The 15,883-nt window shown below is 37.9% G+C and overlaps 1 protein-coding gene across 1 annotated transcript in view; it reads left to right on the forward strand.

Moving 5' to 3' along the window:
- LOC148943673 (uncharacterized) overlaps positions 1-3,337 on the forward strand; it is a 271,511-nt gene extending 268,174 nt beyond the window's left edge. Inside the window, exon 7 of the mRNA XM_089101193.1 lies at positions 3,177-3,337. Coding sequence (XP_088957319.1) covers positions 3,177-3,337 — 161 coding nt within the window. The remainder of the gene's footprint in view (positions 1-3,176) is intronic.
- The last annotated feature ends 12,546 nt before the right edge of the window (positions 3,338-15,883 follow it).

Consider the following 15,883-nt stretch of genomic DNA (forward strand, 5'->3'; position numbering starts at 1 on the left):
TTATCTGTTTGAAAGATCGGAAATATAGTTCTTTTTATATCCCTTGTAGACTACTTACAAAAGCAGTTCATTTCGTTTTCTAGAAGAAAGTATTAGATTTGTCATCACACTTTTTGTCGAGAGTCTATTTCCCTATTATTGAATAAATTTCTCAGTAATGGAACAGATCATATACGAGTCTTAAGCAATCCTTGAACACAAAATCAAATCGTTATATGTATTGAATGGAAGTTTTAATTTCATACAATTCCTCAGTTTCTAGGATTTGAAAAGAAAAAGCCCTTAAATTCGAATACAATTATTTGTTTTCTTTCGCTTATCGAATTTGTATCCATGATGCTTTTAGAACGAGTGCTCAACATAAGACCAATTGGAATAGGAGAAAAGTCTTTTTCACTATGCATAATAAACAGAAGAGCTAATTGAGGCATATTTAGTTTAAGCAATGAAATTTTCATCTCAAATATTTGAAAAAGCTATTTATTAATAAAATACCCATAAGCTGCATCTATCGAACACTCATATATGGTTTCAATCAAGCTATATACTTTGTTTGCACTAACAGCAGGGTTTCAGGAAGAGGTGGGTCCCATCAAGTGCGGAAAAATTTCTATTCGTTTTAAGTTCTAATATCGCTCTTTACTTAAAAAAAATTGTTTTTTTGTTACTTCTATACAAAAAAAACAGTATGCATTCGTATGCATTTTCGTATGCATTCGCTTTTTTTGCATTTGGTTACTTTAATATCAATCAAACAGTTCGTGGTAACGCACTGTAAGTTTGGAGCGACCCGGCTAAAAAATAACCGACACTCTAAAAAACGGAATTTTGATACCAACAGATATATCAAAATAATTTTATTTTTATGCTGATTCTAAATATATAGCCTAAGTTTCATTAAGTTTAGTCTTACCAATCAATAGTTACGAGCCTGAGATTTTGCCTTATTTTGGAAAATGGGGAAAACACACCCTAAAAGTCACAGAATCTCAATGAAAATCACACCATCAGATTCAGCGTATCAGATAACCCTGTACAGTTTTCAAGCTCCTATCTGCAAAAAGTGGAATTTTGTCGTTTTTTTTTGCCTGAAGAAAGATCACGGATCATAGATGTCTATTTATTTTATTTTTTTTTTCAGGAGTGGTCGCATCGACCCAGTAGTCCTAGAATGTCACTAGAGGGCTCATTTGAACGCATATTAAAAGTTCTTATTATGACAAAAAATTGGAGGGCAACTAGGCCCCCTCCCATGCTCGTTTTTCCCCAAGTGACCGGATCAAAATTTTGAGATAGCCATTTTGTTCAACATAGTCGAAAAATCCAATAAGTATGTCTTTGAGGACGACTAAACCCCCACAGTCCCCAGGGAAGGGCTTTAAGTTATGAACTTTGCCCATATTTACATATAGTAGGCTATTGGTAGGCCTATATGGTTATATTAGGAAGTATACAGACGTTTCCAGGTTTTTTTCTGGTGGGGGGTCGGGGGTCGGGGTAACATGGGAAGACCTTGCCATAGATGAATTTTCAAAGGGAAAGAGAATTTCAATGGAGGGGGAACTGGATTTCTGAGTATTATTTAAAAAAAAATCAGAAATTAAATAATAAAACAAGTTTTTTCAACTGGAAGTAAGGAGCAACATTAAAACTTAAAACGAACATAAAATATTATGTACATAATGGGGTTGCCTCTCCTCATTAGCTCACTCTTCCGATAATTTTTTTTAACTTTTAAAAGAGGTTATTATTCTAATTAAACACCCTTTGTGATTCAGCAGTCATTCTTAATTAGCTGGAACAAAAATCAAACTTAGTTTATTATTAGTTTTAAAAAAGAGTAAAATTAATCTGTATTTTTTGTTTTATCGTTCATGTACGGTGAGCCAAATTCAAACCTGCATTAATTTAAAAAGGTTCAGAAATTAAATAATTTTTTTTTTTAACTGAAAGTAAGGAGCGACATTAAAACTTAAAACGAACAAAAATTATTTCGTTTATGAAAGGGACTTTCCCCTCCTTAGCGCCTCTCTCTTTACGCTAAAGTTTGGCTCTTTCACACAACTCTACTTTTCAAAACAATAAAAAACTTATATGAAAGGGGACCAAGGCCGTATCCTGGGGTGGGGATTACCCGGTTTGAACCCCCCCCCCCCCCCGAAATTTTTGACCGAGTTGAAAAAAGTCGAAAATCAGTAAAACCAAGGTAAAAATCAGAGAAATTAGTCGAAAACTGAGTAAAAAATTAGTAACCTACCCCCCCCCCCCGAAAAAAAATCCTGGATCCGCCCTTGAAGGGGACAGTCCCTTTCCTATACAGGATAATTTCTGTTCGTTTTAAGTTTTAATGTCGCATCTTACTTTCAGTTAAAACAAAAATCTTGTTTCTTTTTATTTATTAACTTTCGTAGATTGGCAATGATTCTTTGGTGTCAGAAAAGATTAAATCATAACCTCTATCTTTATGGTTTAAAAATAAAGAAATTTGGCAGTCTAGTATTTTAGGTGCTAGACTATATAATTAAAACGAGCTTACATAGAAAAAATCTCATTGTATCTTTAATTGTTTCTGAACCATGTGATAGCACAGCAGTTTGATTTCAACTTGACGGAACATGCTCTGGGTTGTATGTTAGCTGCCACAGAGCCCTAATTGCATGCCTAATTGCATGGAATCAATGCATTGGCATTATCCATGCATGGCATGATGGCATGAACCAAGAAGACAAAGAAGAAGGAGATGGAATTACCCCAGTTGAATTAGTGTGTATCGATGTTAACATCAGTTTTATATGGAAAATCATGGTGACAAAAGGGATAGCCTTGGTCACGGTAGAACAATCTGATTATTAAAACTATTAAGGTCGGATTTAAAAAACTTACATTAGATAGTATACTGTAAATGTAGATTATTTTAAAGAAATTGAAAATCTATTAACTGAGTCGGCTGGCCTGACACGGTTGTGCAGAGTTTACTGTTTTAATAAGGAAATGTTTCTAAGTTTCCTGATCTTCCTATGTTTTTTTTTATTATTAAGTTGCTGTGTCGAATTATGAATAATAAACTAGTTGAAACTAGAAAATTGTGCCACAATCTTTGTCCCCTTCGTAGAATTGTTCAATTCGTATTTATCTCTCATAACTTATTTTTGAATAGTAATTCTTTTTGTTTTCAGATAAACCAATCGTGACCTTAAGACTCGGTGCATCCCTCACTTCACGTCAGATAAAAGAGGGCGATGATATTTATTTTGATTGTATAATCGATGCAATGCCATTATCTTACAAGATTCTGTGGTTTCACAATGTAAGTTTCTTCAGTTTTCTTGACTATTGAATTTTGTCAAATATCCTACCTATCTTAGGATTCACTGCATAAATGTGTGGTGAACAGATGTTTTTTTTTCTCTGTGGGAACGGGGATAAAATTCAACAAAATAGCTAAAACGAGTTTATTGCGCGGGGCCTGTTGGGAGGTGGATGGAGTTCGTCCGGAATGATGCAGACCTTGTCTGCTGACCACGTGCCTCTGGATATGGGGTCATCTCCTAACTAAACAATCCGATTAAGCTAGCTGTAATCTCATGTGGCTAGTAGAACTCACCCCTGGAATCACAGTATCTAGGTTAATCTAGATCTAATCAGATTCAAAGCCTAGGGTTGGTTGGGCTAGCAACCCTTCACCTGAAAATCAAGTGCTACGCAAAGTGACTACATAGCCTTGGATCCGGACCCCCTTTTAAGATCTCGACCATCGCGCGTCAACGGACATGCTGATGACGTCAGAAAGACTGACAAACTAAACCTTCTAGACCAAAGGGGGCTTCGAATAGCCACCTGGAATGTTTTGACCCTGAATGCACCTGCATCAAAGAACCTACTTTCTTTTCTTCAATGCTACAGTGCGAGATGATATGGGTGTTTGGCGTGGTACAATTGGACCTGTATCCCCCGACCCACTGAAAGATAACGGCCTTCGCCTAATCGAACTGTGCCTATCCCATGAACTTGAGATCGCAAACACCTAATTTCAACGTAAGACTATCCACCAGTACACGTGGTATAGCAACGACGGTCGCACAAAGAAGATGATTGACTGCGTCATTATTTCTAAACGCTGGAGATCATCGCTGAAGAACTGCAGAACTTACAGATCAGCAGAGCTCGGAAATGCAGATCACAGGCTTGTGTCTGCTGATGTCTAGCTTCGCCTCCATGCACAGTGATCGGAAAGAAAACCAGTAGCAGCGGATACTGGGAAACTAAAGGAGCCAGATACTCTCCAGAAGTATAGTGTTGAGATATCAAATCGCTTTGAGCTCCTTGGCACACTCAACAGCAGCGAAGACGCCTGGAAGTATTTTAAATCGCAGATCATCAAAGCTGCACAGCTGATGCTTTGCAAGCGAAGTTTCCTGAAGAAATCATGGCTAACTGACGAAACACTGCAGGTCATAGAGCAAAGGCGGAGGGCAAGACTTCTTGGGGACATGGCCACCTATCGAAGGCTCAATGGAGCGCGGAACAGACTTATTCACCGAGACCGAACTCAGTTTGTAGCAAGGAAAGCCGATGAAATCGAACTAGCAGCAAAAAAGAAAGACATGGGTAGCCTGTTCAAGCACCTCCGTGATCTCAAAGAAAATAAAACACCAGCATTGGGACCCGTCCTTTCCAGGGATGGGAAACTTCTCTCTGATGAGGGTTCTTGTCTCGAGCGGTGGAAGGATCACTTTTTCTCACTCCTGAACAACACTAGCCCGTCTATGCCTCCTGCTGATAGTCCCAGCCAACCTGGCAGTCCAAGACCCGAAGCAGATGCTCCTCCTGACGAGCCTTTCAGCCCCTCAGAAATTGGAAATGCAGTAAAAAGACTCAAGAACAATAAAGCTGCCGGTATCTGTGGCCTGAGTTCGGAGCTGCTAAAATATGCAGGTCCTGTTATGCTCCTGTTTCTCCACACCCTGTTCTCTACAATCTGGCAAACCAAGATTATTCCTGAAGATGGAGGGAAGGGTGTCATTATTCCTTTATGGAAGAGGAAAGGCTCTAGAAGTGACTGCTCGAACTACCGTGGAGTAACCCTACTGTCTGTCCCGGGAAAACTTTTCTCAATGGTCCTGCTAGATCGATGTCGAAATATCATTCGTAAAATCCGGCGACCGGAGCAAGCTGGTTTCATGTCGGACCGTTCAACCATCGAGCAGATTTTTACGATCCGGCAAATCATAGAAAAAGCCACGGAGTTCCAACAAAAGGCTTTTATTACCTTCGTCAACTTCCTTGCTGCGTTCGACTCAGTGGACCGAGAAGCTCTGTGGCGGATTCTAGATTCGACAGGTATCCCTGAGAAATACTGCAGACTCTTCAAAGCTCTACACCATGGGACGGAGAGCTGTATTCAAGTGAACGGCCGGCGCAGCCCGTTCTTCCAAATCACGACAGGAGTGCGCCAAGGATGTGCAGTGGCCCCAGAGCTCTTGGACCACTTCACCTCTCAGCTTTGGACTAAAGTTTGGAGATCGTGTCATTACAGATGCTGATTTTTCTGATGACTTGGCCATTCTGGCGGACTAAATGGAGCAGTTGCTGGAAGCGATTCGAATCCTAAGAGAAGAGGCTGCAAAGGTAGGACTGCAGATAAACTGGACTAAAACGAAAATTATGGCCATAGAACCATCCTTCCCTGCTGCCAATCCTTCAGTTAGCCTGGATAGCACCACAAGCATCGAATTTGTCCAAAGGTTCACCTACCTGGGCTACATAATTTCTTCAGATAGCTCGCTTCTTTCTTAAATACAAGCGAGAATGTACAAAGCGTTTTCTGCCATGGGCAGACTAAACTGTTACCTCTGGCGAATACTGAACGTCAGTCGCACAGCGAAGCGGTTGATTTTAAACGCCCTCTTTGGCTCTGTGTTGCTCTATGGAGCTGAAACGTGGCAAGCTTCAGCCCCAACCCTCAAGGCAATTGATGTCTTTCAGTCGAAGAGCCTGAGGAGGATCGAACGTCTACGATGGCTCGACTTCGTCAGCAATGAGAAGCTGCTGCAGCTCACCAAGCAGTCTTGGTTTTCGACCTAAGCAGCCGAGCGAACACTACGATGGTTCGGACACCTACTTCGAATGCCTCCACACATACCTGCGAAAACGATCCATCACTTCGACCCTGTCAAAGCCGGTTGGAAGTGACCTCACGGTCGACCGAAAAAACGATGGTCTGACAGCCTGTCCGAGTTCCTAACGATGGCAAATATCAGGTTGAGCGATGTGCAAACGCTTGCCACGGACCGAAGTGGATGGAGGAGGCAGACGTCACTCTCTACGCCGAGCAGCGCCCGGCAGGAGACATAAGTCCAAGTAAGTCAAGCCTGTTGGGAACTGCAGAAACATTACAAGATTATTCAGAGCCTGTGTCTGGAGTCTGCCCTTTGAATACTTGATTATTGTTGTTCTTCTGTTTTTTTTGTTTTTTGCTAAAATATTAATGAGTATCATTAATTTTTAATATTAAAATCACGTTGTGCTCTATTGGTGGGTTTCTGAAAAGTCCTAGGTAGAGGTTTTGTCTGTTCACGAGAATCCATATTTTTATACCAGCTATAATATGTCAATCTAAAATTTAATGGGCCAATATTAACGAGCTCATGGGACTGATTTCAAATGCGAGGGGTACTATCCTAAGTAATTTTTTGGGTCATCTTAGCAATTCCCTACAACACTGAACATAATACTGCGTATACAACTACGCAATACAATCATAGGGAACGCAATAGCGCTGCCTAGGTAAAGAGCAATGTGGGCACAATGTATTGTTATTTTTTTTTCTTCTAGACCAGGGCACTTTGTATCAAAGGAGTTGTCGTAGAAAACGTTGAAAGGGTCTCATTTGATTGGAATTTGGCAGGGCGTGTGCCCTTTTAAATAGTCGAAAGTGATTGGAGTGCTACTAACACCCCTTCCGCGCCCAACATTTCCCCAAAGACATCCAATCAAAATTTTGAGGTAGCCATTTCATTCAACGTAGGAAAAGGTCAGGAAATTAGGTCTTTGAGGATGACGCCCCCCCCCCCCCCAGAGCCCTCCGGACAAGGGTTGTAAGTTATGACCTGGGGGCATGTAAGGTTTATATAGAGAGTGTGATCGTATAAACTTCGGAAGAGGCTCATTGGATTGCTAATGAGAAATTTTAGTGGGCTCTAGCGTTGCCTATAGTAAACGCAATACAGATCGAATGTTTTATTATTTATGTATTTATTATTTTTTTTCCAGAGGCATTTCATTTGGAAGGGATAGTGACCTTACCTTCGGAGGGGGCTCATTCGATTGAAAATCGAGAGTTCTAGTGTCCTATTTAAGAGTCAAAAGTGATCGGATGGCAACTAGCCCTTCACGTTCTTTTTTCCCAAATGCATCCGATAAAAATTTTGAGATAGCCATTTTGTTAAAAATGATTCGAAGATCATATAACAAAAACTCCGATGTCGACCCACTCCCCAGAGCTCGGGGGCAGGCTTTGTAAGTTATGTCCTGAGGGCATATATGGTTCTTATGGAAGGAATGCTGGTATAAACTTCAGAGAGGGCTTATTTGATTGAAAACTGAAAGTTCTATTTCACTATTTAAGAGTCAAAAGAGATCGGAGAGTAACCAGTCCCCTCCCCACGCCCTTTTTCCCAAGGGCATCCGATAAAAATTTTGAGATACCCATTTTGTTAAATACAGCTCAAAGATCATATAACAAAAACTCCGGTGTCGACACAACCCCGTAAGGCCCGGGGGCAGACGTTGTAAGTTAGGCCTTGGGGGGCAGATATGGTTTTTATGGAAGGGATGCTCGTATGAACTTCAAAGAGGGCTCATTTGATTGGAAATTGAAAGTTCTAGTTCACTTTTTAAGAGTCAAAAGAGATCGGAGAGCAGCTGACCCCCCCCCCCCACGCCTCATTTTCACCAAACTCATCAAATTTTTAGATAGCCATTATTTAAACATAATTCAAAAGCCAGATAACAAAAACTCAGGTGTCCAAATACCCCCCCGCATTTCCCGATCCCGGGGAAAGGCGTTGTAAGTTATGCCCTGTGGCATATATGGTTCTTATGAAAGTGATGCTCGTATAAACTTCAAAGAGGGTCTATTTGATTGGAAATTGATAGTTAGAGTCCACTTTTTACGAGTCAAAAGAGATCTGAGGGCAACTAGCCCCCTCCCCTCACACATTTTTTTCAAACACATCCGATGAAAATTTTGAGATAGCCATTTTTGCTAAAAATGAACAAAAGTCTTCGACAATAAGAAGAGGATAACTAATAAAATAATGTCATAAATACGTTTCAAAAAAGGAGCAAAAACTCTCAAATTTTAGTTGATCACCGCAGTTAGCCTGGATTTCCACGGATAGGGGGGGGGGTATAGCTTAAAAAGACTTAAAATAGATACATCAGAAGAATCAAATTTTAATGCTGATTTCAAATATATAAATTTCATCAAGTTTAGTCTAAACCATCAAAAGTTACGCGCCTGAGAAATTTGCCTGATTCTCGAAAAAAGGGGGAAACACCCTCTAAAAGCTATAGAACATTAATGACAATCACACCATCAGATTCAGTGTATCAGTGAACCCTATTATAGAGGTTTCAAGCTCCTATCTCTAAAAAAATGGAATTTTGTATTTTTTGCCAGAAGAAAGATCTGATGCGTGTTTATTTGTTTTTGTTTTTTTTTCTCACGGGTGATCGTATCAACCCAGTGGTCCTAGAATATCGTGGGAGGGCTAATTAGAACGGAAATTAAAAGTTCTAGTGCCCTTTTTAAGCGACCAAAAAAATGGATGGTAACTAGGTCCCCTCCGACGCTCATTTTTTCCCCAAAGTCACCCGATCAAAATTTTGAGATAGCCATTTTGTTCAACGTGGTCAAAAATATTATAACATGTCTTTTAGGATGACTTAATCCCCCTAAGCCCCCTAGGGGAGGGCTGAAAGTTATGAACTTTACCCAGTGTTTACGTATAGTATTGGTTATTGGGAAGTATACAGACGTTTTCAGGGGATATTTTTTCTGGTAGTGGGGGGGTCGGGGTTATTTTGGAGGATCTTTCCAAGGAGGAAGTTTTCACGGGGGAAGGGATATTGCTATGAAAGGGGCACTGGATTTCCCAGCATTATTTAAAAAACGATCAGAAATTAAATTAAAAAAAAAAGTTTTTCAGCTGAAAGTAAGGGGCCACATCAAAACTTAAAACGAACAGAAATTATTACGTGTGTGATTAGGTTCGCCCCTTAGTCAATACATTGCTCTTTAAGCCAAACATTTTTAGTACTTTCATAAGATCTATTTATTCTAATTAACGGCCTTTGTGATTAAGGGTCATTTTTAAAGAATTGGAAAAAAATTAGAACTTAAGAGTAAAGAGCGAGGTTTTGATTAGGGGGAGAACCCCCTAATATACGTATTAAAAATATCTGAGTATAGAATCTCATTACGGAACTTAATTCGTAAGTTATGCATTTTTATTACTAAAAAATGTTCGTAAATAAAATTTAACAGCTTTTCAGAAAGCCATTTAACCAAATAAAAAGTAAAATTAATATGCAAATTTTGTTTTAAATTATTCATGTACGGTGAGCAAACATCAAAACCTGCATTAATTCAAAAACATTCAAAAATTAAATAAAAAAATTTTTTTTTTAACTGAAAGTAAGGAGCAACATTAAAACTTAAAACGAAAAGAAATTATTCCGTATATGAAAGGGACTGTCCCCTCCTCAACGCCTTGCTTTTTACGCTAAAGTTTTTATTGTTTTAAAAAATGGCGTTGTGAGAAAGAGTCTAACTTCAGCGTAAAGTGCGAGGCGTTGAGGAGGGAACAGCCCCTTTCATATACGGAATAATTTCTGTTCGTTTTAAGTTTTAATGTTGCTCCTTACTTTCAGTTTAAAAAAAACTTTTTTTTTATATCTGGTAACGAGATAGGTGGGAAATTGGAAGTTTCAAAGGCAGTAAATTTGCATAAATACTAATCTGGAACATTTAGGAACTATAGTGAATCACTTTTGAGTGTTTTTTTTTATCAATTAGCTTCTTTTATGATTTATTCAATTGATTCATGAATCTAAGCGCTATATTTTTAAAAATCAATAGATTTGGAAAAAAATCGCTAGTTTTAGGACAAAAATCACTATAAATCACTAGCAAGAAAAAAATCACTAGGCAACATAAAAAAATCACCAGAAATAGTCATAAATCAATAGGGGTGGCAACCCTGCTCTAGCCTCCATGCAAACCGATCTGCTGTTGGCTAGATTAATGTTCTGCCCCTCAGTATATATGGTTCTTATGAAAGTGATGCTCGTATAAACTTCAAAGAGGGTCTATTTGATTGGAAATTGACAGTTCATTGACATTGACATCCGAGGGTAACTAGCCCCCCCCTTCCCCCCTCACGCCTTTTTTCTAAACATATCCGATGAAAATTCTGAAATAGCCATTTTGTTAAGAATAGTTCAAAGGTCGATTAAGAAAAACTCCGGTGTAAATACAACCCCCCAGGGCCTGGGAGCAGGCGCTCTATGATTTGCCCTGAGGGCATGCATGGTTCTTATGTAAGGGATACTTGTATAAACTTCAAGTTCACTTTTATAAGTGAATAAACTTGTATAAGTTCACTTTTCAAGAGTCAAAAGATAGGTGGCAACTAGCCCCCACACACTTCCTTTTTTCCCCAAACCCATCCGCTACAGATTTTGAGATAGCCATTTTTTTAAAAATAGTTAAAAAATTAGATAACAAAAACTTGGGTGTCGACACAATACTTCAGGGCCTGGGGGGTAGGCGTTGTAAGTAATGTCCTGGGGTGTATATGGTTCTTATGAAAGGGATGCTCATATAAACTTCAGAGAGAGCTAATTTGATTGTAAATTGAAAGTTCTAGTTTACTTTTTAAGAGACAAAGGATATCCAAGGGCAACTAGCCCCCTACAACCCCCCCCCCACACACACACTTTTTTTCCCCAAACCCATCCGATAAAAATTTTGAAACAGCGATTTCGTTAAAAATAGTTCAAAGGTCATATAAGAAAAACTCCTGTGTCCACACAACCTCCCAGAGTCTGTAGGCAGGCGTTGTAAAGAATTCTCTGGGGGAATATATGGTTCTTATAGAAGGGGTGATCGTATAAGCTTCGGAGATGGCTACTTTGGTTAGAAACTGAAAGTTCTACTTCACTTTTTAAGAGTCAAAAGAGATCGGAGGGCAACTAGCCCCTCCCTCCCCCTCTGCACGCCCTATTTTCCTCAAACCCATCCGATAAAAACTCTGAGAGAGCCATTTTTTCAAAATGGTTCAAAGATCATATAACGGAAACTCCGGGTCGACACAATCCTTCAGGGCCCGGGGTAGGTATCGTAAGTTATGGCCGGGGGGCATATATATGTGTTGTAGAAGAGGTGCTCGTATAAACCTCAGAGAGGGCTCATTTGATTTGAAATTGAAATTTCTAGTTCAGTTACAAGTGTCAAAAGAGATCAGGGGGCAACTATCCTTACCCACCCCTTTTCCCCCAAATGCGTCAGATAAAACTTTTAAGATAGCTATTTCGTTAAAAAAAAGTTCGTAGGTCAGATAACAAAAACTACGGTGTAGACACAACCCCACAAGGCCCGGGATAGGCAATGCAAGTTACGCCCTGTGGGCATATATGATTTTTATGGAAGGGATGCTCTTATAAAATTCAGAGAGGGCTCATTTGAATTAAAATTGAAAGTTCTAGTTCCATTTTGAAGAGTAAAAAGAGATCGAAGGGCAACTAGCTTCACAACACGCCCTTTTCTGCCAAACCTTTCCAATACAAATTTTGAGATAGCCATTTTTAAAAATAGTTCAAATGTCAGATAACAAAAATTCCGGTGTCTGTATATATCCCCAAGGCTATATATCGCAGGCGTTGTATATCTTTTGACGCTTAAAAAGTGAAGTAGAACTTTCAATTTCCAATCAAATGAGTCCTCTCTGAAGTTTGTACAAGCATTCCTTCCATAAGAACTATATATGGCCCCAGGGCTTAATTTATAACCCTTGCCCTGAAGACTATGGGGGGAGTGTCCTGCTCAAAAATATAATTTCCAGAACTTTCTACTACATTGAACAAAATTGCTATCTGAAAATTTTGATTCGGTGTGTTTGGGGAAATGGTGGGCGTGGAAGGGGTGTTAGTTGCCTTCCAATCACTTTCGACTATTAAGAAGGGCACTATCCATTTAAATTTCCAATCGACTGAGCCCTTTTTGAAGTTTCTATGGCAACGCTTTCTATAAGAACCTTGTATGCCCCCAGGGCATAACTTGCAACCCTTGCCCTGAGGTCTATAGGGGGGTTGTCTTCTTGAAAAACCTAATTTCCAAAACGTTCAGCTACATTGATCCTTTTTGAAGTTTCTACAACAAAGCTTTCTATAAAAACCTTATATGCCCCCGGGGCATAACTTACAATCCTTGTTCTGAGGGCTGAGGGGGGAGTGTCCTCCTCAAAAACATAATTTCTTTCTGGAAATCAACTAGGTAGAACAAAATGGCTATCTTAAAATTTATATTTTTTCAATGGAGATGTAATTTATTCACAAAAAAATAAACAAAAAAGCATGAAGCCGAGTAACCTGGGCTTGTATTGCAACTCGAAAAAAAAACTTACATCCACTTACATCATTGCATTCGGGTTCCCATTTCATAGCAAAACAAAAAAAAAAGTATGTAAAACATATTAACCATACAGAACTACTTGAAAAAAAAATAATATTAGGTTGGATGTGTTTGACAAATGGTGGGCGTGTAAGGGGTGTTAATTGCCTTCCAATCACGTTTGACCATGAAAAGACACCAGAACTCTCGATTTCCATATGAAGTGCATCTGGAAAAAAGAAATAATAATAATAAAACATTGAAGCTTTATGGCCTTTACTATAGACAACACTATAGCGTTGCCTCTGATTTATCTGGCATACCATACAAGGATAAGACCTTCACTAATGTTTTTCTATCAACAGAATCGAACACTTACTCATAATCAATATAATTGAGGACCAATGGCGTTTGATAACTCAGGCACTTGTCAATTATAAGCCTAAGAGTGAAAATTTGGTCGACACAAATTCTACTCTTTCCAAAACCGCTCTATTCTTCTCTTATTATTTTGTCTACCGTATCTCTCAGTCTAAAAAGTATCCCATTAGTAAGTAGCATGCAACCTACAGAGATCAGACTAATGCCTCGATAATCACCACACTCACTCTTATTACCTTTCTTATACAGTGGCTTTGTTAGGGTTTTCCTAAAATCGCTAGGTACCTCAACTTTTTCAAAAAACATACTCATAATCTTCAGTAACTTGTTTCTAACCTCAGAGCCACCATATTTAAGAACTTCATTTACCATAGTATCAGTACTTGGGGCCTTATTTTTTTAATCCCTTTAGAACTATCGCTAATTCTTGCTTACAAAACAAATCTTCGTTCACATCGAAGGTATCAAAAACTTTATCATTTTCCTCTATATCTTTTCCTGCAATAGTAATTAACACAAAACAATATAGTAATTCATACAAATTAACACATTATATTGATATAAAACTAAATCATACAATCTCGATTGGAACTGCCGTCTTTAGCTGAGTTTAACCCAAATGGACCACTCAGGTTCCTTAGCAATCTTAAACTCCACACATTTTAGTTGTTCAGTCATCCACTTTTTTCAAAATGGTTACCAGTAGTAATTTTTTTTCAAGTACCACTCATAAAATGCCTTACAAATATGAATACAAGTTTGATGTATATATCTATTACTTCCAATCCAATTTTACAAATTAAAAGACAATATTTACTTTATTTTACAAATTAAAAGACAATATTTACTTTTATTTCCGCGGGCATCTATTATAACTACTCTTATTTTTCTTTAGAGGGTATTTATTCGTAGATATCACCGAATTCGGTTGTATGTTGGTAGGTTCCCAACTCAGCTATTGAATTCAAAATGTTTGGTGTTGTAATTCCATCCAATGTTTATGAAAGGCTCCATTTATTTTCTTATGACCATTCAGCTTTACAAAAAAGCCATATATTTCTCAGCATATCGAAGACTTATTTGTATTGTTAATTTTGAGCAAGACTTCGACAAAACTTGGGGTAATGTTGTCTCTGAGGTAAAGACACCTCGAAATATTTCTTCAAATTTAAGAAATTATCAGAAGCTAGAGCTTTCGCATCTAAAGCTTTAGCTTGTTTCTATTTGAATATTAGCAGCAAAGTCAAATCTTGTTTTATTGGGTTAGGGATAGTTTAAAAAAAACTACATCCAGACCAGACTGAACGGTATTAACACCCATAATAGAGGTAAAAAATCAGTTTTTGCTTGAGTAATATAAAAACCCAAAACATATTTAGATGAAAAAAGTTTAAGACTTTCCCCTATGCTGTCCATTTGAGTGGTTAATTTTACAAATTTGCAATAAAAAATCACAAAATCTCTTATACAAAATTTTCACTCTTAGATTACTAAATAAGAAGTATCTGAGTAACCTCACCCCTTGAATCATCAGTTATATATATTACGAGTAAGCGTTTGATTCGCTATATAAAAGAGCTTTAGTGAAGGTCTTACCCTTGTATTGTATACCAAATTAATACATTAAATTGATTAATGCTATGTATAAGAATAACCTTGCTGTGTTTAAAGTAGGAAATGAGACTAGTTAAATCCAGAGTTAACAGGATTTCGTTCTATCCCTATCTACATGGATCGTTTTGGTGGATTTTGTCCTAGGGAGCACAGCAAATGCTATTTGAGAAAACAGAGTCAAATGGGGAAGTAAAACTTTTCTAGACTTAGCTTATGCTGATGGTCTGAGCGTCCTAAACGAAAATGTTAGCAAAATAAATGAACTTTTTGAAGTTTTGAGAATCCAAAAATCAAGAATAGGTTATAAAATTAATGTTAAGAAGGCCAAGTCGCTAAGAGTGGAAATCAGTGAAGGTGAAAAGGTGATATGGTCTCACGAAAAGATCGAACAAGCGGAAAGCTCACTTACATATGCAGTATAATTATCAAAGACGGTTGTTGCAATGAAGATGCCAGAAGTAGAATAGTAAAGGCTCAGGGTGTTTTTTTTTCACATTTAAAAAAAGTTTTGAAGAATAGAATGGTAAGTCGGAGAACATAATATCAGAATATTGGAAGCTACAGTGATGACAGGGGTCAAGTATGGTTTTGAAGCATGGGTGCTCAAAAATACGGAGGAGGATTTATGAGATCCTTACCAGAGAGATTGTCTACAGATCGTTTTTTTTTTAGTTTTTTAAATCCCACCTCCTCTCGGTGATATAATAATCTTTTTCACTTAATTTCAAACTTTAATTTCACCTAAATTAATTTAAAAACGTCTTTTATTTTTTAATTTTGGTAGCCAAATATAATTTATGAAGACAAGGTATACTACTATAAATATTTAGCGTGATCAATCTTTTTAATAAGGAGTATTTGCGTTCTTTATCAATTTCGGAATTTTTATCCTATATTTTCTTTTCTTTTTCTTTTTTTTCTTTCCCCTTTCTTTTCTTCTTTTTTTTAAATAAACTCAACAAAATCACAATTTTCAACCCAATAGTATCACCAAAAACTTCTCTTCTTCTATTTTCTCCTCCTTTATACCGCTCAAATTTAAAAAAACAAAATGATTTCAATAAATGAGAGAAAGATTGAGATGGCTAAGACATGTTTGTGGATAAAGGATCACAGAATACCAAAGATTATCCTTATTAGCCACATATCTATGGCCAAACAAAAAGAAGATTGTCCCTAGATGGGATGGGGGGATGTTATAAGGAAAGATAC

The sequence above is a fragment of the Artemia sp. Qi Xiang Cuo genome, chromosome 15 (assembly GCF_049724085.1).
Source record: "Artemia sp. Qi Xiang Cuo chromosome 15, ASM4972408v1, whole genome shotgun sequence".
In the NCBI taxonomy this organism is placed as follows: Eukaryota; Metazoa; Arthropoda; class Branchiopoda; order Anostraca; family Artemiidae; genus Artemia; species Artemia sp. Qi Xiang Cuo.